This window comes from Tachyglossus aculeatus, chromosome 14 (genome assembly GCF_015852505.1).
Source record: "Tachyglossus aculeatus isolate mTacAcu1 chromosome 14, mTacAcu1.pri, whole genome shotgun sequence".
In the NCBI taxonomy this organism is placed as follows: Eukaryota; Metazoa; Chordata; class Mammalia; order Monotremata; family Tachyglossidae; genus Tachyglossus; species Tachyglossus aculeatus.
Genome location: NC_052079.1, coordinates 58795511 through 58821181, shown reverse-complemented (window position 1 = coordinate 58821181; position 25671 = coordinate 58795511). Strand labels below are relative to the sequence as shown.

The window sequence follows — 25671 nt, the reverse complement described above, 5'->3', positions numbered from 1 at the left end:
CAAGTCACTTCACTTCTCTGTTCCTCAGTTACCTCATCTGTAAAACGGGGATTAAGACTGTGAGCCCCATGCGGGACAGGGACAGGGTCCAACCTAATTTTCTTGTACCCATCCCTGGCACATAGTAGGTGCTTAACAAATACCATTATTATTATTATTATTATTATTATTATTATTATTATCATTATTATTAGTTGGCCACAAAGACTCAATCATTTCCACTGGCCAGTGGATAGCTGGCAAGGATAGCAGAGAACTGTGGTCTACCAATAACAGCAGTAGCAGCAATCATGGAAATGATTCATCACTTACTCGGGGATAAGCACTGAGGTCAATACAGGATAAGCATCCTCAGTGGTATTTCCTGAAGGTCTATTTCGCACAGATACCATGCTAAGCACCTGGGAGAGTGCAGCAATAGCAGCAACTGTAATCCAAGACGTGGCCCCTGCCCTCCTGGGGCTCTCCATCCCACAGGGAGACTCAGACCACTTCCTGACAGTGGGAGAGGGTGGGAGCATGGGGCCTGGGGTGTCGGAGTCAAAGCGCAGATGGAGGAATGCATGGAAAAGGAAAGAAAGGAGTGGAGAACCTCAGATCACTAGTACTCAGTCAGATCAGCCTCTCCCCTTCCCCCCGGGCTTCACTGCTGTAACTGTCCTAAACTCAACAGCTTACAAAGGCCTGGTCATGAGATACACCCTCCTGCCCTGACCTCTACAGGGAAGATCCTCCCAGAAGGATGGGGGCTGCCCTCCCAGCCAGATGCCTTTGGAGAGGTTGTTGGGGTGTTCGCCTTGTAAGCATGGCCACTCTAATGACCACAGCATCCGGTCATGCTCAGAGCCCAGGGTGGGACGAGGGCCTCTCTCCCCAACCAGGCCACTTCTCCCCTTTCTGTGCCACCGGATGTCTGCAGTCGGGGAGGGAGAGTGACCCATTCTTTCTCTACAGTTGCAGAAAACCATTTTGATTAAGTGAACATAAAAAAGCTTGGACAAATTGTAACTGTTCTCTGGGGTTAGCCAGCTAGTCTCACTTTGTGTATCCATGTCCGTGCATGTAGACTCCAGCCGCAGGGCTAGGGGCTTCAAGAGGAAGGAGATGGCACAGTCTCCTGGACAAGTGCAACAGAAATAATGCTCACCTTAGTGAAGGAGCTAAATTTAAGATTTTCTAGCTTGCTTGTATAGTTTCTGAAATGAAACTTTCTTCTTTCGAGACCACACAGTCGTGGGGAATCAATCAACCCTGGTCCTAGCAGCCTCAGGGGGATCAGTCTTGGCACCAAAGTCCATTGTGGAGACACTCTTGACCACTCAGACTGGGCCTCCAACAATTCAGTTGTGATTCCAGCACTGCAAGACTCCATTTCTCACTGAGAATTTGCTCCCCACGGCCAGCTCAGCTGACCCCAGCACTCTTGAACCCAGAACCTTGGAGGAAGATGATCATGAGCATTCTTCTGCTCTCCATTCTTCTCCCAATCTTGCCCCAGTCCTGACCCTCTGACTTGGAAACCTAAGCTGAAGACTTATCCTCAAATCAGAGTCTCCATTGACACTTTGGTGGTCATGGGAGGGCAGTCACTTCAGTCACCCCTGCCCTTAGTGGGGGGATGGGGGACAGCTCTGCTTCCCCGTGGGCTCTAGGGATGGGTGCCTTTCTGTCAGTGCTATGGGGGAGTTACAGCCTGGACATCTTGCCAATCTTTGATCCCAGTGTATGCTCAGCCCAATATGATTTTGGTTCTTTCTGCCCAGATTGATGAGGGAGGGCAGGAGAGTACCCCTTACCAGCACAGGGCTGGACCCTGCATGACCGACTGTACTGGACAGCCTCTTAGGCTCCTGCAGCCTTTCTTTCAGGATCCCTCAGCCTCTCTCTTTTGGGCTTCCATGGTCTCTCTCTTGGGCTCCCTGAGGCTCTTTCCCAGGATCCCATGGCCTCTCTCTTTTGAGAAGCAGCATGCTTAGTGGATAGAGCACAGGCCTGGGAGTCAGAAGGACCTGGCTTCTAATCCTGGTTCCACCACTTGTCTTCTATGTGATCTTGGGCAAGTCACTTCACTTCTCTGGGCTTCAGTTACCTCATCTGTGAAATGGGGATTCAGAGTATGAGCCCCATGTGGGACAGGGACTGAGTCCAACCTGATTAACTTGCGTCTATCCCAGTGGTTAGTTCAGTGCCTGGAACATAGTAAACACTTAACAAGTACCATAATAATAATTATTATTATTAGGGCTCCCATGGCCTCTCTCCCCATCCCCTTTCTCAGGCTTCCTCGGCCTCTCTCTTTTAAGCTCCCACAGCCTGTCTCTCTCTCTCTCTCTCTCTCTCTCTCTCTCTCTCTCTCTCCCTCTCTCTCTCTCTCCCCAGCTTCTCTTCTGTGCTCTCATGACCTCTCTCTTTCAGGCTCCTATGCCATTGTCTCTCAGGCTCCCATGGTCTCTCTTTCTCTCTCTCTTGGGCTCCCTCGGCCTCCCTCTCTTGAGCTCTGCCTGTTGGAAGCAGCCAGGAAGATTTCATTTTAACATCCTTTCACACTTTGGCTATTTTCAAAGAAGAACATTTTAGTTTCATTTCCAGTTGCCAGACTCTCTAAATCCATCCTGCAGGGACAGGCTGGAGTGGAGCCTCCTTGGAACTTGGACAGGGTAATTTTAGCATCCTGGTTGCCATGATCCAAGGCAGATTTCCTGTTCCGATTTGCCTTTTGCTCCTCTCTGGGGTGCGGGTCCCAGATGATGCTCCAGGCACAAGGCCCCCAGAAGAGAAGGGGAACCTGGGCTGCTTCCTGGGTAAGGTGGAGAGGGGGAGTGCACTAGCTGTGGATCGCAGCTTGTCCTCACCAGGGGTAGCTGGAAGTGGAGGTCAGCAGAGGCTAGAGAAGGAGGATGGTAATAATAATAATAATTACGGTATTTGTTAAGCACGTACTATGTACCAGGCACTGTACTAAGTGCTGGGATGGATACAAGCAAATCAGGTTGGACACAGTCCCTGTCCCATGTGGGGCTCACAGTCTTAATCTCAGATGAAGTAACTGAGGTATAGAGAAGTTAAGTGACTTGCCCAAGGTCTGATGATGGAGGACTGGTGATGGAGCTGGGTTTAAAACCTCAGTTCCTTCTGACTCTCAGGCCCATGCTCTGTCAACTAGGCCATGATGAAAGGCAATCAGACGGGAGGACTGAATCTGAAATTGTGTCCCTCCATGACTGGTGGGGGCGGCTCCGTTGGGGTCATGGCCTCTGCAGGTTCTCAAAAGTAGCACTGAGTCCCTTCTTCCCCTCCCTTCCCTGGAGAATTTGGGGTCAGAGAGCTCCTTGGCTTGGATCCTGGAGTCCAGCTATGGTCAGAGGGGCTCAAGCAGCAGAAGGCATGGAAGAGCCAGAGTTAAAACTCCACTGGGCCCACCTGGACTTTGGCTGTTTAGGACAGCCCAGAGCAGGGCCTGGCTGGGATTTCACCATTCTTTCCCCCTTTAGGCTTTCTCGACTGGGTCCCCAAGAAGATGCAGAGAGTGGGGTGCGTGGAACTGCTGAACACAGTCCAGAGGCGGATACACCCGAGGCTCCATGTCTTTGGCCACATCCACGAAGGTTGGGAACTGTGCCAGGAAGGCAAACGTTGGGGACTTGCTGGTGGGCCCAGCCTTGCAAATTAGCACTAGCCAATGGCCCCACAGGCCCACAGGCCCCTAGGCCTGAGCCCTGGAAAAATCAGACTGGGGGCTGGGTAATCTTATTCTTCAAGTGGCAGCTCCAACCCTACATCTCTTTAGGTCAGGGGTTCACAACTGGGCACCTTGGGTAACTCCCAGGGAGTTCCAGTGCCTCAACATTCCTCCATCTTGAGTTTCACCCCTATTTCTTCAGCTCAGGCCTGGGTCCACAATCACATGGCCATGACTTAGACGGTTGCATCCAGAACTGGAGACCACTCTGGCCCTCCATATACTGCTGTCTTGGCTATCATTCAGTCCATCACTCTATCAGTGGTATTTATTGAGTGCCCACTGAATGTCAAGGGAACACAGCAGAAGCAAGACCTGGTTTCCTGCCTTCAGGGTGCTTTCAGTCTAATATATGGATGGAAGGTGAGAGCTGGGAAACATTGGCAGCTCTGAATAACACTGGGGAGTTTAGTGGAATCATTTGTGTGGGGATAATTCACTGGCCCTGGCAACACAACTGGGCCAGGCCCTCATCAAAGTCCCTTGTCCTTTCTGCTTATCACCAGTGATCTGCTGCAATTGAAAATAACTTGGGAATGGACTTAAAAACGGGAGATTTCTTTGACTCAATCTTCCTCCTGGTCAGCTGTTGCTTTCTCCTCTTCCTTCCTGTCCTATCTCTCTACTCCTCCTCCTCTTCCTCCTCCTCTGTCTTCCTGTTCTACCTCTCTCTCCTGCTCCTTCTTCTTCTCCTCAGCCTTCCTGTCTTAACCTCTCTTACCTCCTCTTCTTCCTCTCCCTTGGTCTCCCTATCCATCCCCTCACCTCCGCTTCCACTCTCCAGCCCCCAAAGTTCCTGGGCTCTCTGGCCAATCAGCTCCTCAGAGAGTCCTCCTCGATCAATTGCTGGTGCCCTGAGTAGTATAATTCTATCAACCACTGTTAACTCTCAGGGACTCATTAATTCGCGCCCTCTGCCCTTATGTACACAGATCTGTTTCATTGTGCAGTTGATCACTGATTCTGATTTTCCTCTTTGTAAATATTTTTCTGTCTGTTTCCCCTGATAGAAGGAGGGAATGTGTCACTGCTCTGTGCTGAGCTATCTCCACCGTTCAGTACAGTTCAAGGCCCCCCAACCAGGAGCACTCAATAGGTGCTCTTATGGCTATCCCTGCTCCCAGAACAGCCAATGCTGCACTGGCATTGCAATCGGGAACCCAGGCCCAGGCCAGGGTTAGGTGGCAACCATCTGCTGACCTCTGAGCCAGCCCACCCTGGGGACACTCTGTAGCCCTCAGCCAGCCCATCCCCACCACTTCCCACAGCCTCCACTCCAGCCCACCCCTGTGACCCCCGCAGCCCTTGTGCTAGCCTGCCCCTGTGACCCCCTGAGGCACCTGCACCAGCCTCCCTGGGGACCCTCTGTAGCTCCCATGACTACCTGTAGCCATTGTCGCCAACCTTCCTCCACAGCTTCCTGCAGCTACCAGCTGCAGCCACCCCATGATTCCCCCGCTCCAGTCAACCCTTGTGACCCCCCCAACCACTCTCCAGCCCACCTCTGTGATTCCCCCCCCAGCCCTCCCTTGTGATCCCCTGCAGTCGCCGTCACTGATGAGAATCTGCCTCCTCCGCAGGCTACGGCGTCATGGCAGACGGGACCACAACCTACGTGAATGCATCCGCCTGCACCGTCAACTACCAGCCCGTCAATCCCCCCATCGTCATCGACCTGCCCACTCCCCGCAACTCCTGATCCCGGAGGGCTTTGCTCCCCTCCCCCCACCCTCCAGCCTTTCCCTCTCTTCCCGTCCCTTCTGCCCATGCTCTGGACCAATCTGACCCGCAACATGGCTGGAGGCTTGTTGGGGGTGGTCCCATCACATGAACAGGGTCATACTCCCCTCGGCCTCCAGAAGACTGGGCAGAGGAAGGCATCCCGGGGGTCAGGGGTCTGACCGAAGGCACCAAGGCACCGGCCGCTCTTACCTTCCGGCCCACTGTGGCTCCTTTCTTCCGGTCACACTCTAAGCCACAATCTAGCACACACGTGCCACTTTTCTGGGTGTGTGTGCATGTGTTTGTGTGTGCTTGTTTTCAGGGTGTGTGTGCATGTGTTTGTGTGTGCCTGTCTGCGTGTGTGTGTGGGTGTCAAGCACGTGTGCGTGTGCGTGTGTGTGTTGAACTTGTTAAGAGGCTGCCTTGTGACCACGAGGGAGAATCCACATGTCAGCATGGGGTGGTCTGGCCCCGGGCCCCGCTCTGGCTCCCTGTCCCACTCTTGTAGCCACAGGGCAGTGGCACCACCAATTATGAGCCCACGGGACAACTGCTCCCCACCTACTGACTGGCTGTCTCCTGCTAGAAGGTCGCGATCCCATTTCATGCCAAACTGGGGGCATGTCCCACTGAATGCTGGGCATGGGGAGGCGGGAGGAAAGAGAAGGGTTCAAGGAAGGAGGGGATGAAGAGGGAGGAAAGGAGATGAGAAGGGAAGGGAGGGAACAAGAAGGGAAGGAAGAGGAGAGGGAAGGGGAGGAGGAGGGAGGGCAGAGAACAAGGAGGGTGGGAAGAGGACAGGGAAGGAGAGGAGGAAGGAGAGGAGAGAACAAGGAAGGGGGAAGGAAGGTGGGGATGGGCAGAGGAGGGAGGGAAGGGGACACAGAGTTATCCTCCCGCTGGACCCTGGCTCTGCTTTTACCAGAACCATTTAGACAAAACTGCTGGTCTCCATCCTGGGTGGTCAGAAGGCAGCAGCCATGTTGAAGCTTCGTTGGGGTCACCATTGAGGGGGAGCTGCACAGGGGGGTGGGTCGTAGGCATAGTGGGTGGGTGTCCACTATGGCCCAAGCAGCCATGGGGTGACCAAGCCATGAGGTAGAGGGAGCGGGGGAAAGAGCTGGTTGTCCACATAGAGGCCCAGTGGCTAGGAGATGGGCAACTTGGTCTCTCTGCCCAACCCACCAGTTATGGTAAAACCTCTCCCAAACTCTCTGGGAAATTCAAGGCCAGGGATTGGACTGTTTTGTACTTCATTATTTGTTGACTGGGATCACAGTGGTCTTTGATTGGTTCTCTTGAAACCCTGGTTTCTGTTTTTGTGTTTACAGAATCAATGGGGATAGCCAGTGTCTGAACTCTCAGAATGCCTGCCTGTCCATAGCCCCTCCATGGGCCATAGCTGAGCCCTCCTCGATCCCTCCATGGTCCCTCCATAGGCCTTCCATGGGCCTCTCATGGGTCCTGCATGCTGTACTCCACCGTCACTCCCTGGTCCCTTCGTGGCCTCCATGTTCTCTCCTTGGCCTTTCCCTTGCCCCTTCATAACCTCCTTGGTCTCTCCAAAGTCTCTCTATGTTCCCTCCTTGGCCTCTCTCTGGTCGTCACTCCACGGTCATTAAAGGTCTCTTCATGCCCTCTTTTTGGTTTATGCATGTTCCCTTCTTGACCTCTCCCTGGCCTCTCCAATATTCTCTCCCTGGTCTCCTGATGGTCCTTTAATGGTCTCTCCCTAGTCTCTCCATAACCCCTCCCTGGTCTCTCCAGAGTCTCCCCATGGTCTCCCCATGTCTTTCCACAGTCTCTCCATGGTCTCTTCTTGGTTCCTTCCTGGTCTCCACGGTCCTTCTTTGGCCTCTCCATAGTCTCCTGATGGAAAATACTGAAAGGGGTCTGAGAGGCTGAAGGCTTGTTTATGATATTATATATGTGGGAGTTGGTGATATCCCCATTTTGGGCTCAAGTCTGAGACTTCTCCCTGGACATCCTCTCCCCATGCCCAATAGCTCTAGCCACAGGTCTTTCAATTAATCCAACAATCCATCAGCTGTACTTACTGAGTGCCTACAGTGCTTAGAGAGCTTGAGTGCTTAGAGAAGGAATGTGGCTTAGTGGAAAGAGCACGGGCTTGGGAGTAAGAAGACGTGGGTTCTAATCTCACCTCCATCACTTGTCTTCTGTGTGACCCGGGCAAATCACTTAACTTCTCTGTGCCTCAGTTACCTCATCTGGAAAATGGGGATTAAAAGTGTGAGCCCCATGTAGGATAACCTGATTACCCTGTACCTACCCCAGTGCTTAGAACAGTGCTTGGCACAGAGTAAGCACTTAACAAATATCATAATTATTATTATTATTATTATTACTGTGTGGGGGGCTGTGTACCAAGAATCTGGGAGAGTATGATGTAGTCAGAAGCCTTCAAGAAGCTTACAGTCTAGTAGGGGAGACAGACCTCAGTCAACTTTAGGATGGAGGAGGGGAAGGAGAGAATGGAAAATCAGAGAGGGGACAGTGAGTGCATGCTCAAGCAGTAGCGTGTGTAAATCGATGAGCCCAGAGATGTTGGGGTGGCTGGGAGGGATGGCTGCGGAGGTGGCGGTCGGCGGGAAGTAACCCAGGAAGCAGACGTTTAATCAGAAAAGGCCTCCTGGAAGAGGTATTGGGTGGGTGGGTGAGGGGGTGGGACTTACTTGGGGAGGATTGGGCCCTGAGCCCATCCAATGTACTGAAGGGGGCAAGAGATGTCCCACCTGAGGGTCTTCCCCAGGCCCCTGGGCCCCTGGTGATGGTTGGCAAAGCTAGATCTGCCAGCCAGGGGGAAGCCACAGGTCCCAGAAGCTGGCTGCCTCCACAATCCCTTGAGCACTTCTGAGTCTAGACATGTTGGTGGGGGGTGGGGAGGGGGATGGAAAAGAGGCATTTTTATTGTCCTCTTTTAAATTTCTATGCCAACCCTAAAGTATTCTCTTTAAAAAATCGTTTTTCCTAAAGTATCTGCAAAATAGTGTGTATTTTTATGTGCAAAATGCAATGAAAACAGCTGTTCCTTCAGAATGAAATTCACGAGAAGCCCTTGAGGTGTGGAGGATGGAGACGTTCCTTCAGTCACCTGGGTGTGACTTGGCCATTGCTGTACGTTTCCGTAGCACTGTTGGACCAATAAAACCTTTCCAAAACCTGCTGCCATGTCCAGCCGGGCGCGTCCTGATGCTCATTTGGGCTTCGATGTCCCGGGAAGCTAGGCTCTCCCCTTCCCCTGTCATCACCTCCCAACACCAGGCGTCTGGGCTCTGGAATCCGGAGAACCACGGCAACCAGCGCCACTTCAGTGGGCCGAACTCTTGTCCTACCCCCACACTGCCACGACTGCGGAAGGACCTGGGACTGTGCTTGAGCCAGGCACAGTCTCGGACTCCGTAAATTGGAGGAGGGTCTTGGGAGCCAGGGGCTCCGAAGAGGAAATAACTGTAATATTTAATAACTGTGACATTTGTTAAGCACTTACTATGTGCCAGGCAATGTACTAAGCACTGGGGTGGATACTAGCCAATTGGGTTGGACACAGTCCCTGTCCCACTTGGGGCTCACAGTCTCAATCCCCATTTTACAGATGAGGTCACTGAGGCCCAGAGAAGTAAAGTGACTTGCCCGAGGTCCCACAGCAGACAAGTGGCAGATTAGAACCCATGACCTTCTATCCACTATGCCATGCTGCTTCCCAACAGTCAGCAAAAACAGTCAGCAAAAACAGTCAGCAAAAACCCACAGGAGACTGAAGCTTTCTGGCCCAGATTTGAGGGGTCAATCAACCAATCCATCCATGGGTCCCTGCTGTTTATTGAGCACCTACTGCATGCAGAGCTCTGTACTGGGCACCTACTGTGTACAGAGGCTATACTAAGTGCCTACTGGGTTCAGAGTGCTGTACAGAGCATCACAGAGCAGAGCACAGTACAGAGCAGCGTGGTTTAGTGGCAAGAGCCCAGGCCGTGAGTTCTAATCCCAGTGGGGATCAAGATTGTGAGCCCCACGTGGGACAACCTGATAGCCTTGTATCTACCCCGGCACTTAGAACAGTGCTTGGCATGTAGTAAGTGCTTAATAAATACCATCATCATCATCATCCTCGCTTTATGCAGAGTGCTGTACTGGACATTTGGCTGTACTTTCTCTTCCTTTTATATAATAATAATAATGATGGCATTTGTTAAGTGCTTACTATGTACAAAGCACTGTTCTAAGCACTGAGCACTGTTCTAAGTGCTGAGAACTGGTATTTGTTAAGCGCTTACTGTGTGCCAAGCACTGTTCTAAGCCCTGGGGTAGACACAAGATGATCAGGTTGGACACAGTCCTTGTTCCACATAGGGCTCTCAATCTAAGTGAGAGGGAGGAGGGTTTAACCCCTATTTTACAGATGAGATAACTGAGGCCCAGAGAAACTAAGTGGCTTGCCCAAGGTCCCACAGAAGACAGGTTGTGGAGCTGGAATTAGAGTCCAGGTGTTCTGACTTCCAGGCCTGGGCTCTTTCCACTAGGGCCAGGCTCCTTTCTCAGCAGGTGCTGCTGAAGTTCAGCAGTCAGGCTGGGCTGTTTTGGGGCTCAGTTTCAGCCTGCGGCTGATCCGCTCCACTCCCCGTCTTTAACCACATAGGGCTCTGCCGTAGCATGTGACCTCTCACCTTCTGACGAGTCCCTCCAGCCCCTTGGCATCCTCCTGCCATCGACCTCTCTCCCTCTCTTCCCTCCCACCCAGCCGAGTCCTGCAGGGACCTGCTCTCAGGAGCCGGGGGCCGCTGGGTGAGTGCCCTTCTCTGTTCTGCTGCAGCCTGCAATTCTGCTCCCACCCCACGTGGGTGACTCCAGCCAGATGGGTGCCCGGGGTTGGTTGACCAAGACAGACTCGCCTATTCCCAGTGTTGATGTCAGAGCTCCCACCTACGTGGGGTGTCTAGGGACCCTTTCCTTCTCCCAGGAAAATTCCCGGAGTTGGCGGGCAGCTCTCCGGAAGCGAGCAATCGTGCAGGTGGAAAAAATGTTGAAACATGGAAAAGTGGGCTTGGGTTTGAGATTTCTCTGGCCATTCTGTGGCATTTCTCAGCACGGTGGCCATCTCTCAACACACTCTTCCCGAGGCCTGGGTGAACTGAGTCTCCCACAGTCCTGCTTTATTTCACAGAGCAAAGCCAGTTTGCAATCTGCTACGAGCAGGGCACACAAAAGGAATCCTTGATTCCTTACCTTCCAATTTAAAGCACTTAATCAGCTCACCTCCTCCTATCTCACCTCACTGATTTCCTACTACGAGCCAGCCCTCACACTTCTCTCCTGTAATGCCAACCTACTCACTGTACCTCAATCTCATCTATCTCCTTGCTGACCCCTCACCCACATCCTCTCTCTGGACTGAAACTCCCTCCCCCTTCATATCTGACGAATGATTACTCTTCCCACCTTCAAAGCCTTATTCAAGCCTTACTGAGAAGCAGGGTGACTGAGCGGATAGAGCACAGGACTGGGAGTCAGAAGGACTCAAGTTCTAATCCCAGCCACACCATTTGTCTGTTGTGTGACCTTCACTTCTCTGTGCCTGTTACCTCATTTGCAAAGTGGGGATGAAAACTGTGGGAAATGAACTGTGTCCAACCTGATTAGCTTGTATCTACCCCAGCACTTAGTAGAGTGCCTAGCACATAGTGAGTACTTAACAAATACCATTAAAAAAATTAAAATCATATCTCTTCCAAAATGCTTTCTCCAACTAAGCCCTCATTTCCCCTACTCCCTGTCCCTTCTGTGTCACCCCTGCACTTCGATTTGCCCTCTGTATTCACTCCACTCTCAGTCCCACATCATTTATGAACATATCCATAATTTATTTTACTGTCTGTCTCCCCCTCTAGGCTGTAAGCTCCTAGTGGGCAGGAAACATGTCTACCAAATCTGTGATAATGTACTTTCCCAGGCCCTTAGCACAGTGCTTTGCACGTAGTAAGTGCTCAATAAATGTGATTGATGATTGACTGCAGCTTTCTGTCTCTCAGTCTTTGTGTCTCAGTTGGTCTCTCAGTCTTTTGTCTCCCTCTCTCTGTGTCTCTCAGTCATCCTGTCCATCTCTTTGTGTTTGCCTCTGTCTCCCTCACCTATGACTGGCAGTGAGCACAAACCTGGCACATTTTGGCAGACCCAGGGAGCCCGACTTCGGCACAGAGGCCGAACCCCATTTGCCACATTGTTCCTGTGGGAAAATCGTCCTGACTTCTGGCTTTCTGGCTGGGGGTGCCGGTCCCAGGACCTGTCGCGGTGGAGGGTGGCCTTCACATTGGCTCTGTCAGCCTCACGTGGCATTATAATAAATGCAGGGGGAAAAACTCCAAAACACGTGAAGGAAAAACAGAAGACAATTCAAGTGGATTTTAAATATCTGTCCATATGCTTTGCTATCTCTTGAGAGAAAAACACATTTCAAGTCAAAATTGCTAAGAAAAGGAACTTGGATCTCTGCCATTGTGAAAGAGACATTTTGGTCAGAGTTGTTTCAGTCAGAGATGTCATGGTCAGACATTCTGATCATAGACATTGTGGTCAGAAATACTGTTGTCAGAGTCATCGCAGTCAGAGATATTGCCGGGCCAGAGAGGCCACAGTCAGAGATATCGCGGTGAGAGATATCACTGTCAGAGATGTCATGGTCAGACATCGTGGTCAGAGACACCGTGGTCAGAGATATTGCAGTCAGAGTCATTGTAGTCAGAGATACCACCAGACCAGAGATGCCACAGTCAGAGATATGTGCCACAGACAGAGATATGGCTGGACTAGAGATATCACCAAGCCAGAGACACCACAGACAGAGATATTGGGATCAGAGACATTCCATACGGAGATAGCATGATTAGAGACATCACAGACAGAGATATCGTGGTTAGTAATGACACAGTCAGATATATTATGGTTAGAGATATCATTGATAGAGCTATCGCACCCAGAGACATTACAGTCAGAGATGTTACGGTGAGAGGCAATAATAATTATTGTATTTGTTAAGTGCTTACTATGTGTCAGGCACTGTACTTAGTGCAGGGATATATACAAGGTAATCAAGTTGAACACAGTTGTCCCTGTCTCACATGGGGCTCAGTTATAATCCCCATTTTACAGATGAGGGTGCTGAGGAACAGAGAAGTTAAGTTACTTGCCCAAGGTCACACAGCAGACAAGTGGCAGAGCTGGGATTAGAACCCAGGTCCTTCTGACTCCCAGATTCATGCTATTTCCACTAGGCCCTGTCAGCTGGTCAGAGGCCACTGGTCACTAATTCCCCTCTTGAGCTAGCAGCTCCCAAAGCCATCCTCTGCTTTCTGGAGAGCAATTAGCGTTGCCCTGGATTCCTGCCTCCTTGAGTCCAGTTGAATCCCATCCCCTCTGGGGATCCTGCTCCTCCAGGGCCCAGGACCCCTCCCTCCACTGAGACCAACTCTTGGACCTGTCTGCTTCCTCTTCCACATAATAATAATAATAATAATAATGATGGCATTTATTAAGCACTTACTATGTGCAAGGCACTGTTCTAAGCACTGGGAAGGTTACAAGGTGATCAGGTTGTCCCACGGGGGGCTCACAGTCTTAATCCCCATTTTACAGATGAGGTAACTGAGGCCCAGAGAAGTGAAGTGACTTGCCCAAGGTCACACAGCTGACAATTGGCAGAGCCGGGATTTGAACCCATGACCCCTGACTCCAAAGCCCATGCTCTTTCCACTGAGCCACACTGCTTTTCATGCCACATGCCAGCCAGTCTGCTCAGGACCAGTGGGGCTGGACCTAAGAAGCCCTCCAGATCCTGAAAAAGTGACAGTGGGGCTGAGCCACCTGACTTTACCTGAGTGCTCCCAACCTGGCCTCTTCCTTCACTGCAGCCAGGGACATGGACCCACAGAAGAGAGAGAGAGAGAGAGACACAGAGAGACAGAGAGACACAGAGAGAGACAGAGAGACACAGAGAGAGAGACAGAGAGAGAGAGAGACAGAGGAGGGGAGAAAGAAGGGAGAAGGAGGGAGGGAGGGAGGGAAGAAGGAGGAAAGAGGGGTTTCTGTCCAGGGCTTCAAACATCTTCAAGGTCTTGGCAGAAGTCTCTTAGTATCCTGCCCAGCTCTTCAACTACCTTCAAATGTTCCCCAGCTCTGAGCACATCCCCTGTGATTAAAGCCACTGCCCGGACAGCAGCAGAGGCCAAGCCAGGGGCTGCATTTTCATGATTTATTTGTCTCTGTGAAACCAGCCAAGGATGAATCAGGAACCAGGCCCACTGCTTACAGTTCCAAGGGGCCGAGGATGCCTGAGTGGTCCCAGATCATGACCTACTGAAGGAACACGCGCAAGAAGTCATTGTAAGCCATTTTGGAAGATAAGGTTCTGTCATAATATTCCTTAATGTGAAAGAACTCTTCCTCAGAGAGGCTAATCCCATATTGCAGCAGAACCTGGAAAAAAGATGGGAATCTGGAGTCAGAGAGGACCCCTTGGGGCAGGCCAGCATGGTCACTAGACATGTAGGAAAATGGGTGGACAAGGCCCATGGCCTCAGGCACAAAAAACTTAGTCGTTGATGATCCTGATGGCGATCTGGGGTGAGGCGTTCAGAGAGCAGAGAGAGACAGACAATTACTCTCCCCACTTCAAAGCCCTACTGAAGGCACATCTCTTCCAAGAGGCCTTTCCTGACTTAAGCCCTCCTTTCCTCTTCTCCCACTCCCTCTGCAACACCCTGACTTGCTCCCTTTATTCAACCCCGTTCCCAGCCCCACAGCACTTATGTCCATATCTCTAATTTATTTATTTCTATTAATGTCTGTCTCTTCCTCTAGACTGTAAGGTCACCGTGGGCAGGGAATGTGTCTGTTTGTTATATTGTACTCTCCCAAGACTTTAGTACAATGCTGTGCTCAATAAATACAATTGACTGACTGACTGGCTGGTAAGTGAGGATGGCTGAGGGTGTAGGAGGAGAGGACCGGGCTGGCTGGGGCATAAGTGATGCACACAGGGAGCTGTGGAAGCCGAAGTGGGGTTGGCCAAGCAGGCCCTGGTGGCTGTGGAGGCCCTGGGAGGGGGGTGGTCATGCTTGGCTCCAGACCAGCAGGGTATGATGGATATTTTAGCCAGGGGGCTTAGAGCGACTCTCAAGGGGAGCAGGGACCAGTGAGGCCTGTGGCTGGGACCCAGAGGGTGCGAAGGCACAAGGGGCAGCAGGGTGGGCACTGGAGGCAGACAGGAGAGATGGACTGAAACATGGGACACCGGCAGGGGCATTGGCTGTGGTTGACCGGGGTTTGGGGAAGTTGGAGGAAGAGAACATTACCTGCCCACTGTTTTGACCCAGACAGGACACGACTGAGATGTTAACATTGCAGGGCCGGGGAGACACATGACTATCTGGTGCACACAGTGGGTAACCCCCGCCTCCCTCCTTCAGCTTCCTGACATCCAGGACAAGCCAGGTTGTGGCTGTGGGAACTGATGGGCCAGATTTACCTCTCTGAAATCTGCCACGTCCATCATCCCCGTTCTGGCCTGGTCATACTCTTTAAAGGTGCGTCGCAGAGGTCTCCAGCAGTGCAGGATTTGGGGCTGGATCCGGAGCAGGACGGCGAAAAGCTTTGGACTCTGGGGACCAGGGCCTTCCTGTAGAGGGGGTGCAGGGACACAGGGGTCGGGGGCAAACTTCTGTCAGACCAGGCTCTGGGTCACAGAGTGGGGTCCTCTCTTCTGGACCACCCTGACCCTCTCCCCCAACACCCTCCCCAACAACTCCCCCCAACAGCCCTACTCATCCAGCTGGGCTGGAGGAGAGTGAGGAAGAGAAAGAGGAGAAGGAGGAGGAGGAGGAGGAGGAGGAGGAGGAGGACTGGGAGGGGGAGGAGCAGTGGAAAGGGAAGAAGAGAGGTGGAATCCATATGCCATCAAATGGTTTTAGTGAAGGAACAGATTTCAGTGGGTCTTCCAACGGATAAGTAGAAATAAACAGGATTTTTTTTCCATTCAAAGGTTGTAATTATATCTCATAATTAGACAGCATGCTACACTGTAATTATTTCATTTAGGTGTTGTGAGATTGAAAACAAATTATTTGAGCATGATTTCACCCTAGACCCCGCTGCATATCACGGAGGTGAACCACACATAAGACACCCTTTAGGGTGGCAGAATTTGAACAGTGAATAATCCTGAAGCTACATGAGTTCTGAAGCTGAGCAGCTTGGGGGTGGGGGTGGGGGCGGTGCTAAGGAGAGGGGGAAGGGACAAAGCCCAAGTTCCCATACTGGAGAGCTGGGAGAAGCCTGGGGCCTGTCAGCCTGGTGAGTCTGGGTCTGGGAATGAGAGCCAGTGTGGAGGCTCTTGGAAAGGGGACCACAAGTCCAGATGCCCCCCACGCAGGGTCTCCCTATGCCAGGCTCTGGAGGTTTCTGCCCTCAGTTTGCCCCCTCCCCCTTGGGGTCACCCAGCGAAGACTCCCCCACCCTGCAGGGCCTGGAAGGTGGGACTCTCCGACCAGCATCTCCAAAGGACCAGGCCAGGCTCGATTTAGCTTGAGGAACCTGTCTTCCTTTTGGCCTTCCCCTGGGATGGAGACCAAAGCCTTTACAAGGGTTGGAAATCCAAAGCCTTTCTCCTCACCAGGTTCACCCTGTTTCTGGCCTTATCTCTCCATTTCCTTTCTGCTGATTCTGGTATTCCTACCCCTGCTCTCACTGCCTTCCAGGGCTCCTACTGCTTCCATCCCCACCCTGCCTGTCTGCTTCTTCTCCTGTGGACTCCCGAGTCACTACCTGGCCTGATCCCTCCTGTTCCGGTCCCACCCCGCCTCCCTCTTCTACTTCGCAACAAACATAGCTGACCCTTCCTTAGCCTCCAACCCTCCACCCACCCCTGCACTGCACCATCTTACAGATTGGCTATAACGATTCAAGATCCCAGGGGCCAGCTTGGGTTTTCTTCTGGTCTAGTCAAGACCCTGGAGACCGGGGTTCTGGTAGTGCCATTGTGGCAGGTGGGACGAGGGTGGGATGATCAGCGTGGCCAGTGGCCTGGGCACAAGTGGGAGGTGAGGGAGGAGCCGATGGGGTTTTCAGGCTGACTCCTGCCATCTCACCAGGCCCTCCCACTCCTCCCAAGTGACCTGCCTCATGGATGACATACCAGCATCGAGGGCTTCTGGATCTTCAGCCTTCGGAGCACTGAAGGCTTCTGGGCCGTGAACAGCAGCACATAGCCTTGGAGGAAGTCACAGTAGGCAAACCGTCCATTGCTCTTCTTGTCGTATTTGGCCGTAAGCTGCTGCTGATCAACTTTACTGAAGTTCAGGCCGAACTTCTCTGCTAGAGCTGAAACACAGGAATGACCCTTTTGGGCCGGGGGCATCGGGGGAGACCGACCTCCGACAAGCCGGCCTGCATTCATGCAAACATCGGTCAGGCCACCCAACCAAAGCTCCAGTTACTCCAGCTGGTTGGGCTGATTGGATCCCAAAGCACTGCATAAGGAGGTGTGGGGGCGGTATAGCCTGGTGGAAAGAGTCCAGGGCAGGGAATCAGGAGCCCTGGGTTCTAGTCCCAGATCTGCCGTTGGCCTGCCATGTGGCCTGGGGCAAGTCACTTCTCCTCTCCGGGCCTCAGTTTCCTCCTTTGTAAAATGGGCACAAGATCTCTGCTCTCCCTCCAAGTGTCATGACTTAGTGGAAAGAGCATTGGTCTGGGAGTCAAAGGTCCTAGGTTCCAATCCCTGCTCTGCCACTGGTCTGCTGTGTGACCTTGGGCAAATCACTTAATACTACTGTACCTCAGTTTCGTGATCTGTACAGTGGGGACTGAATACCTGTTCTACCTCCTGCTTAGACTAGGAGCCCCAGGTGATGGTGTAAGACATAATTATCTTGTACCTACCCCAGGGCTTAGTGCAATGCTTGGCACAAAGTAAGCAATTAATTAATATTATTATCATTATTGTCATTATTATTAGCCTGGGAGTCCCTTATTGGGTGGGGCTGTGTCCCACCCTACATCAGCCCAGCACTCAGGACAGAGTAAGTGTTGAATAAAAACCATAACTAGGGAACCAGCAGCTCACAAATCTGGATTCAGTTGGTTTGAGAAACCCACACTTGGGTGAAAAGAAGACAAACCCCAGAAATCTGCAATGGCCATTTCTCCTTGTTGGTCTAGATCTTTGCCTGAGCATTCTTTCAGCAGGGCTTTCCAGCAGCTCTGAATTTTTTTCCTCAGCCTCTGCTCGATGGGCTCGCAGGTCGGCAGGGGTGGCGCCAGGCGCTCTGGACACACTGGATGCCCCAGGGTCTGAAGGCCAAGAGCAGATGTTCTGAGCTTGTGGTCATGCTGAGAAGTGGAGCCATTCCAGCCATTGGTTCCTTGTATTCCCATTCTGCCTCCCTCTCTGACCACCCTCCCCCTCAACCCTTGGCAGGGAGAGTGGAGGACCCCCTCCACGACTCTGGGGAAGGTCCCCCACTGTCTCTCACTTTTCACTCCCTGAACCTTCAGCCATGCCATTCCAGCCCACAGCAGGACACCTCAAAGACACACCTCCTCCAAGAGGCCTTCCCTGATTAAGCCCTCCTTTCCTCTTCTCCCACTCCCTTCTGAGTCCCCCTATAGTCATCCCCATTTCCAGCCCCACAGCACTTTTGTACATATCTGTAATTTATTTAATTTTATTCATGTCCTTCTTCCCCTCTAGACTGTAAGCTTGTTGTGGGCAGGGAATGTGTCTGTTTATTGTTATATTGTACTCTCCCAAGTGCTTAGTACAGTGCTCTGCACACAGTAAGCACTCAGTAAATATGATTGATTGGCTGACTGACTCAGAGTCACCATATAAGCCCCCAACCCAGACCATGCCCCACCCTGGCAACTCAGGCTACCCCGTGCCTTCCTACCCACTGAGGCGTGGCCCTGGCCCAGCCCCTCCCCACCCCTGCCTGGTCCCCTTCTCCCCAGCCTCCAGAGGGTGGGGTGGGGTGGGCCAAGCACTGACCCAGGCCCTGGGGGCTCCTGCTTGGGCACCCACCTGGGAGTGGCTCGTTGGAGCGGGTGCAGCTTCAGGGTGTGGATAGCTGGTGCTGCCCCCAGACAGGGAGACAGGCCTGGAGCCTCTCTCAGGAACCCCAGCAGGGTTGGTGGAGGTCAGGGGTGGGGTTGCCATTTTCCTGCAGAACTTGGCCAAGAAGTCACGGTATTTCAGCTTCCCGCTAGCGTCGAGTGGCATGTGGCTCCACAGGTTCTCAAACTGGTGGGAAGCATGAGGGTCTGTATGAGTGGGTGGGCTGGAAGGCCTGGGGTCAGGGAGAAGGGGCCTGAGGTGAGAAAGAAGAGGCCAGGGGAGGGGGGCCCAGGGTGGGAAAGTGGAGGCCAGGATGGGGGAGGGGAGGGTCTGAGCGGGAGAGAGGCCCCTGGAATGGGAGGGAAGAGGGTAGCAGGGTGGGGGTTGGGGGGCTTCAGGTAGGAGAAATGGGAGTTTCTACCGCCAGAGTTCAGTACCCAGCAGTGGCTCCCAGCAGGGCTCTTAACAGAGACACCTGGAGACACCTCTGGTTCTTGGGAAAGAGACTTTTTGTTCACTTTGATGCTGGGGGTGGGGTGTGTGTGTGTGTGTGTATTATACACACACACACACACACACACACACACACACTTGTGTGCTGCTGCGGTTGTTGCTGCTGCTGCTGCTGCTCCACAATCCAGAGCTGGGAAGTTGGGGGTTTGGCTGAGGGGAAGGGATGTGACTGGAGCACCTCCCCCACCCTCTCCCCCACGGGCCTTCCTTCCTCTACCACCCACAGAGGTGCCCTGGCAGCTACCCCTGAACCAGGCACATCATTGGGATCGACCACCTTCAGAGCTCATCCACAGTCACTCCTGGAGCTTCCCCCTCTCCCCATACCTCGCCCCAACTTGCTCCCTTTGCTCTACCCCCGCTCCCCGCCCCACGGGACTTGTGCATATATGTACATATAATATATGCATATATATTAATTTATTTATATTAATGCCAGAAGCCGACCGTGTGCTGAACCTAGACCCCCCTGTCCAGACCTGTTCATCACTCCAGAGTGGGAATTGGCGGCTGCAGATGCCTCTAAAATCCTCCTTGGTCACTGTCCCCGCCTGCGGGGGGTCGGCGTCTGCCAGGGCTTGGGCCAGCTGGGTGGAGTGAGCCCTTAGCGTCTCGCTGAGCTCAGGAGGGAGGTCATGCTTGGACTGCCCCTGTGGGGGCGTTCGGCCAGCAGACCCCGGCATCCCCTTCTCTTTGACCTTGCTGCCGGTCATCTGCCTGTGCTGAAGAGAAACAGCATCTCTTTGATTAATGCACGACAATCCCGGCGGCCGGCAACAATGAGTTGGGGGCGATGGGCAGCGGTGGGCAGGAGGTGAGTGGAGGGCAGGGGGCCAGGACAAGCAAAGCTCTGGCCCACATCAGGGCAGAAAACCCCACAGCACTTATGTACATATCTTTCAATTATATATTATACATCATTTATTTATATTCACATCAGTCTCCTGTTCTAGATGGTAAGCTTGTCATGGGAAGAGACCCTGTCTGCCAACTCTATTGTATTGTACTCTCCCAAGCATTTGGTACAGTGCTTTGTATATAGTAAAGGCTCAATAAGTACCACTGATTAATTGATTGATTGAGACTAGACTAATTGCTGCCGGACTTGGGTCTCACATTCTAAGGAGGAGAGAGAACATGTATTTAATCACCTTGGACAAATAGGAAATTGAGGCATAGAAAATGTAAGTGACTGCCCAAGAGCACACAGCAAGCCAGTGACAGAGCCAGAATTCTCTCCTGAGAATGCTAGACTGGTGACTAAATTTTCTGTGCTCACATCTGGACCTCAGTGAATCTTAATACAGTTATAAATATTATCATGTTTGTCTCTTCAACTAAAGTGGAAGCTGTGTGTGGGCAGGGTATGGGTCACTTGGCTTTTCTATTCTTCCCAAGTGCCTAGTACAGTATGCTGCATTAAGTGGGTGCTCTATAAATCCTCTTCCTTTTCATCTTCCTCCTCCTCCTTCACTTCCTCCTTCACTTCCTCCTTCATGTCCTCCTCTTTCTCTTTCTCCTCTTCTCTTCATTTTCTTCTCCTTTCTCCTCTTCCTCCTCTTTCACTTCCCCCTTATCTCCTTCTCCTCCTCTTTCTCCCCCTTCTCTTCATTCTCTTCTCCTTTCTCCTCTTCCTCCTCCTCCCCTTCCACCCTTCTCTCCTCCTCCTCTTTCTCTTCCTCATCTTCCTCCACCTCCCCTTCTCCTTTTCCTCTCCCCCTTCCTCCTTCTCCTCTTCTCCCTTCTCTTTCCCCTCCTTCTCTTCTTCCTCCTCGTCCTCTTGTTCCTCCCCCTCTGTCTCCTCCCCTTCCCTCCTCTTCCCTGCCTCCCTCCTCTTCTTCCCTCAGCTTTAATCAGGCTGTGATTGGGGTGTGGGTTGGTGTGCAGAGAAGTGTGGCCTAATGGGTGGAGCAGGGACTGGGAGTCTAAAGGACCTGAGTTCTAATCCCGGCTCTACCACTTATCTGTTATCACTTCCAACTTGGGCAAGTCATTTCACTTCTCTGGTCCTCAGTTCCCTCATCTGTAAAATGGGGATTGAGACCGTGAACCCTATGTGGGATAGGGACTGTGTCCAACCTAATTTGCTTGTATCCACTCCAGCGTGTAGTATGGTGCCTGGCACACAGTAAGTTTATAACAAATGCTACCACTATTATCCCCCTCTGTAGGGCCTCTCAACCTTTGAGCAGTCTCTGCTCCAGGACCTTGTTCCTGGGAGGAGAGTAACCCTGTTCCGCCTCCAGCCCCACTGCTGAAGGCATGCTCTATGGGTCAGAGGTCGGCCTGTTTGCTGCCAGGAAACCTGCTTTGCCCACTTGGACCCCATGAGTAACCCCTGAACCTCCTGAGACCCTGCTAGGGAAGTAGCCCTCTGGGGGTTCTTCCAAGTCAGGCTGGGGCAGCTCAGGCTCCCGCATCCCTTCCAAACTCAATCCTCCACTTGTTTTCAGGGTGAAGGAACTGCCTCCAAAGATGGAAAACTTGTTTCACTTGATCAAATATTTTGATTTGCAAAGACATTAATTGTATCTTCATTTGTATTTACGGAGAGAAGACGATCGCTGAAAACAACAGCAGCGGCGAGAAAGGTTTGCCAGGGAAAAAAAAATCAAGCTGTTCTCCAACCAAATGCAAAACCAGAATGGGCTCTGCAGCCTAAACCCCACAAAGCCAGACTCCTGGATCCTGCCCGGATGGACACAGATGGATGCAGACAGACCCAGGTGGACTCGCCGAACACACGTATCCCCTTACAGTCACTGGCTCACCACGTGTGCCCGGGCAGGGCCAGTTCATTCAGTCAATTAATCAGTCAATCGATCGATCATTTTTACTGAGTGCTTACCGTGTGCGGGGCACTGTACCAAGCACTGTGAAGAATACCACCCAACAATATAACTGACATGTTCACATATCTAACAGGCCCAAGATGCTCACAGTGGGACCTGGTGCTCATATTGTGGGTGGGGATGGGGAGCTCAGGAACCTTGTCCAATCAGTAGCATTTGCTGAGCCCTCATTTTTTTGTGGAGTGCTGTACTGGCCCTCTGCTGTGTACAGACCACTGTGCTGGGTGGCTACTGTATATAGAGTTCTGTACTGGGTGTCTACTCCGTGCAGAACACTGTGTTGTGTGCAGGGCATTTTGCTGGGTGCCTATTACAGGCAGGCAATAGGCCAGATGGATACTGTGTGTAGAGTGCTGTACTGGTTGTCTATTGTGTACAGAATGCTGTATTGGGCACCTACTGCATGACAAGTGTTGCATGAGGCATGTACAATGTACAGAACACTGTACGAGAAGTCTACTGTATGCAGAGTGTTGTACTAGACAATGACTGAGAACAGAACACTATAGTGGGTGCCTGCTGTGTGCAGAACACTGTACTGGACACCTACTGTATGCAGAGCATATCCTGAGCTCTTGAAGACCCTGATAAAGACCAAAATCCCAGACTTACCCTCCCTCCATACCCCACTAACACTTTACACATAGTGCACCACTGAACACAAAATCTCCCAAGTGCTCAGTACAGTGCTCTTTACATCCAGGCATTTTTTTTAATGGTATTTGTTAAGCACTTAATTATGTGCCAGGCACTTAGTAAATACCATTGATTGATTGATCAATTGATTATTCCAGAGTTCTCCCCCCGTGGGAGCCACTGAACCAGACGACATAGGAGCCCTTAAGTGAGAGCATGTGGGAGAGGAACAAAAAGGGGGACCCTCTGCTGCTGGGGAAGATCACCCAGGATGAGATCCCCCAAGGAGGCTGGCTCTGTCCCACCACAGCAGGTAAATGTAGAAGCCTCCCGCACAGCCCTGCTCCCTCTCCACTTTCACAAGTGCTCAGTACAGTGCCTGGTGCCTAGTGTTACTGCTTGATTATCAGGCTGCAAACCCTGCCCCTTCCCCAGCCTGCCTCCTGCTGCTGCTGGTCCCCTGTGTGGAGTGGTCACACAGGCACTGACTGACCCACGGCCTGCAGGCAGGAGCACAGAACCAACCCTCCAGCCCCCAGCCCCCAGCCCCCAACAACCCGGGGCAGGAGGAAAGGCAGAAGGGCCCAGTAGATAACCAGGGGTGGAGGGAGGCAGGAAGGCCCAGCTGATATGAGGGGGCTGAGGCCTTGGTGGAATAATAAAAATAATAATAATAGGTGTGGTATTTGTTCAGCGATTACTACGTGCTAGACATTGTACTGAGCACTGGGGTAGATACAAGGTAATTGGGTTGGACACAGTCCCTGTCCCACATAGGGCTCACAATCTTAATCCCCATTTTACAGATGAGGTAACTAAGGCACAGAGAAGTGAAGTGACTTGCCCAATGTCACAGAGCAGAGAAGTGGCAAAGCCGGGATTACAACCCAGTTTTTCCTGACTCCCAGTCCTGTGCTCTATTCACTAGGCTTCACTGCTAAAACTTCCTAAGCATTTTCCATAAGAGAGTTTCATTTGGTTCCTCCCTCAGTAAGAAGATCTGACACTTCTTGTTGCAGTAACTCAGTGTCCACCATCACCTGGACCGGTCTCATAAAAGGGAAAACCTATCCCGGTAACCCTGAGCAGGAGACCGAGACATGGAAAGTCAAAACGGATTACAAACATTTGACTGGAAATTGTGGATCCGCCTTCAGTTGAAAACAGCAATCTCCAACTCTCTCTCTCACTGAGAAAAAAGCCCCTAGAGTTATTTAATGCTTAACGTGGGCTGGGAGACTCACCAAGTCCAGAGAGCTCATTGGTTCTCTGGCTGCTTGACTGTGACATAATATTTAATTACCCCGTGGTTTGGTTCCGATGCGTTTCGTTCTGAATTCTATTATTGCCATGGTAATAAAGCAGAAAAACGGATGTGATTTTTTTACTGGGTGATGACTTTTTTTTGGTTTCAATTTATTTATGCTGAAAGCATTGTTTTTATATTTGCAGGGGAAGCTGCCGTGGGAACATGTCTGCTAATTCTGTAGTAGTGTACTCTTCTGAGCACTTAGTACTCTGTGTACTCTGGACATGCAAGAGCTCAATAAATACCATTGATTGATTGATTGACTCGTTAAGGCCCAACATGGAAAACATGTAAGCAAGAACCCCTAATATTATGAGTTTGTGTTCCCTACTGAGGGAGCGTGCATCTCAACTTTGACTTGTAATTGTAGATTTACCGATCTGCGTAGTTTAAAATCTGCATGGCCCACTGGAAAAAGCACAGGTCTCAGAGTCAGGAAACAGGGGTTCAAATCCCGGCTCCACCTCTTGTTCGTTGGGCGACTGGGCAAGTCACTTGACTTCTCTGGGCCTCAGTTTCCTCATCTATAAAATGGGGATGAAATACCTGTCCTCCCTTGTCCATAGACCGTGAGACAGGGACTGTTTGGGACAGGGATTGGGTCTGATTTGAATGTATTGTGTCAACCCCAGTGCTCAGCACAGGGCTTGACACATAGTAAACACTTCTCAGAGACCCCAGTCATTATTATTGTTAATAATAGCTAGTAGGATGGGAAGGAATGGCCATCAGCCTAGAGCTCTGCCAGTGTCACTGGCACTGCTGTAGAAAAGACCCCCAAGGGGCTTTGTTTTGCCCTCCTGCTACAATCAATCCATCATATTTATTGAGCATTTGTTGTGTGCAGAGCACTGTAGTAAGACTTGGAAGAGTACAATTGAGAAGCAGCATGGCTTAGTGTATAGAGCACAGGCCTGGGAATCAGAAGCACCTAGCTTCTAGTCCCAGCTCCATCACTTGTCTGCTGTATAATCTTGGGCAAGTCACTCTCGGCTTCAAGGCTCTCCATCACCTCGCCCCCTCCTACCTCACCTCCCTTCTCTCTTTCTACAGCCCAGCCCGCACCCTCCACTCCTCTGCCGCTAACCTCCTCACTGTACCTTGCTCTCACCTGTCCCGCCATCGACCCCCGGCCCACATCCTTCCCCTGGCCTGGAATGCCCTCCCTCCACACATCCTCCAAGCTAGCTCTCTTCCTCCCTTCAAAGCCCTACTGAGAGCTCACCTCCTCCAGGAGGCCTTCCCAGACTGAGCCCCCTTTTTCCTCTCCTCCTCCCCATCCCATCCGCCCTACCTCCTTCCCCTCCCCACAGCACCTGTATATATATTTGTATAGATTTATTACTCTACTTATTACGTGTACATATTTACTATTTATTTTGTTAATGATGTGCATATAGCTTTAATTCTATTTGTTCTGACGATTTTGACACCTGTCTACATGTTTTGTTTTGTTGTCTGTCTCCCCCTTCTAGACTGTGAGCCTGTTGTTGGGTAGGGACCGTCTCTAGATGTTACTGACTTGTACTTCCCAAGCGCTTAGGACAGTGCTCTGCTCTAAGCAGCGTGGCTCAGTGGAAAGAGCCCGGGCTTTGGAGCCAGAGGTCATCGGTTCAAATCCCAGCTCCGCCACTTGTCAGCTGTGTGACTTTGGGCAAGTCACTTCACTTCTCTGGGCCTCAGTTCCCTCATCTGTAAAATGGGGATTAAGACTGTGAGCCCCCCGTGGGACAACCTGATCACCTTGTAAACTCCCCAGCTCTTAGAACAGTGCTTTGCA

General features: G+C 51.7%; 2 protein-coding genes across 6 annotated transcripts in view; one reads left to right on the top strand and one right to left on the bottom strand.

The window, feature by feature from the left end:
- MPPED1 (metallophosphoesterase domain containing 1) overlaps positions 1 to 6173 on the top strand; it is a 30652-nt gene extending 24479 nt beyond the window's left edge. For all 3 annotated transcript variants that reach the window (XM_038756879.1, XM_038756878.1, XM_038756880.1), the window contains exons 6-7: positions 3492 to 3605; positions 5320 to 6173. In XM_038756879.1, the coding sequence (XP_038612807.1) occupies positions 3492 to 3605; positions 5320 to 5438 (233 nt within the window). In that variant the 3' untranslated portion in view covers positions 5439 to 6173. The remainder of the gene's footprint in view (positions 1 to 3491; positions 3606 to 5319) is intronic.
- A 7553-nt stretch (positions 6174 to 13726) lies between these two features.
- EFCAB6 (EF-hand calcium binding domain 6) lies at positions 13727 to 23873 on the bottom strand. Of its 3 annotated transcripts, none has more exons than XM_038756847.1 (7): positions 23827 to 23873; positions 19574 to 19816; positions 18549 to 18767; positions 17647 to 17818; positions 16665 to 16849; positions 15000 to 15149; positions 13727 to 13948 (listed from the first exon to the last, which is right to left on the bottom strand). In XM_038756847.1, exons 1-7 carry the CDS (start codon positions 23842 to 23844, stop codon positions 13826 to 13828), a joined length of 1110 nt encoding a protein of 369 aa, XP_038612775.1. In that variant the 5' UTR covers positions 23845 to 23873; the 3' UTR covers positions 13727 to 13825. The 3 variants fall into 3 exon arrangements, with proteins under 3 accessions (XP_038612775.1, XP_038612777.1, XP_038612776.1); XM_038756849.1 differs by lacking the exon at positions 23827 to 23873 and adding an exon at positions 23709 to 23794; XM_038756848.1 differs by lacking the exon at positions 23827 to 23873 and adding an exon at positions 23709 to 23794 and having other exon boundaries at positions 19574 to 19811.
- Positions 23874 to 25671: the final 1798 nt, after the last annotated feature.

Bases quoted from the DNA above. Each gene is read 5' to 3' on its own strand.
- EFCAB6 (XM_038756847.1), bottom strand. The intron at 17,819-18,548 runs GTGGGTGCCCAA...CTTGGCCTTCAG, and splicing joins CTCCAACGAGCCACTCCCAG to ACCCTGGGGCATCCAGTGTG. The intron at 15,150-16,664 runs GTATGTCATCCA...CCCCCTCTACAG, and splicing joins TCCAGAAGCCCTCGATGCTG to GAAGGCCCTGGTCCCCAGAG.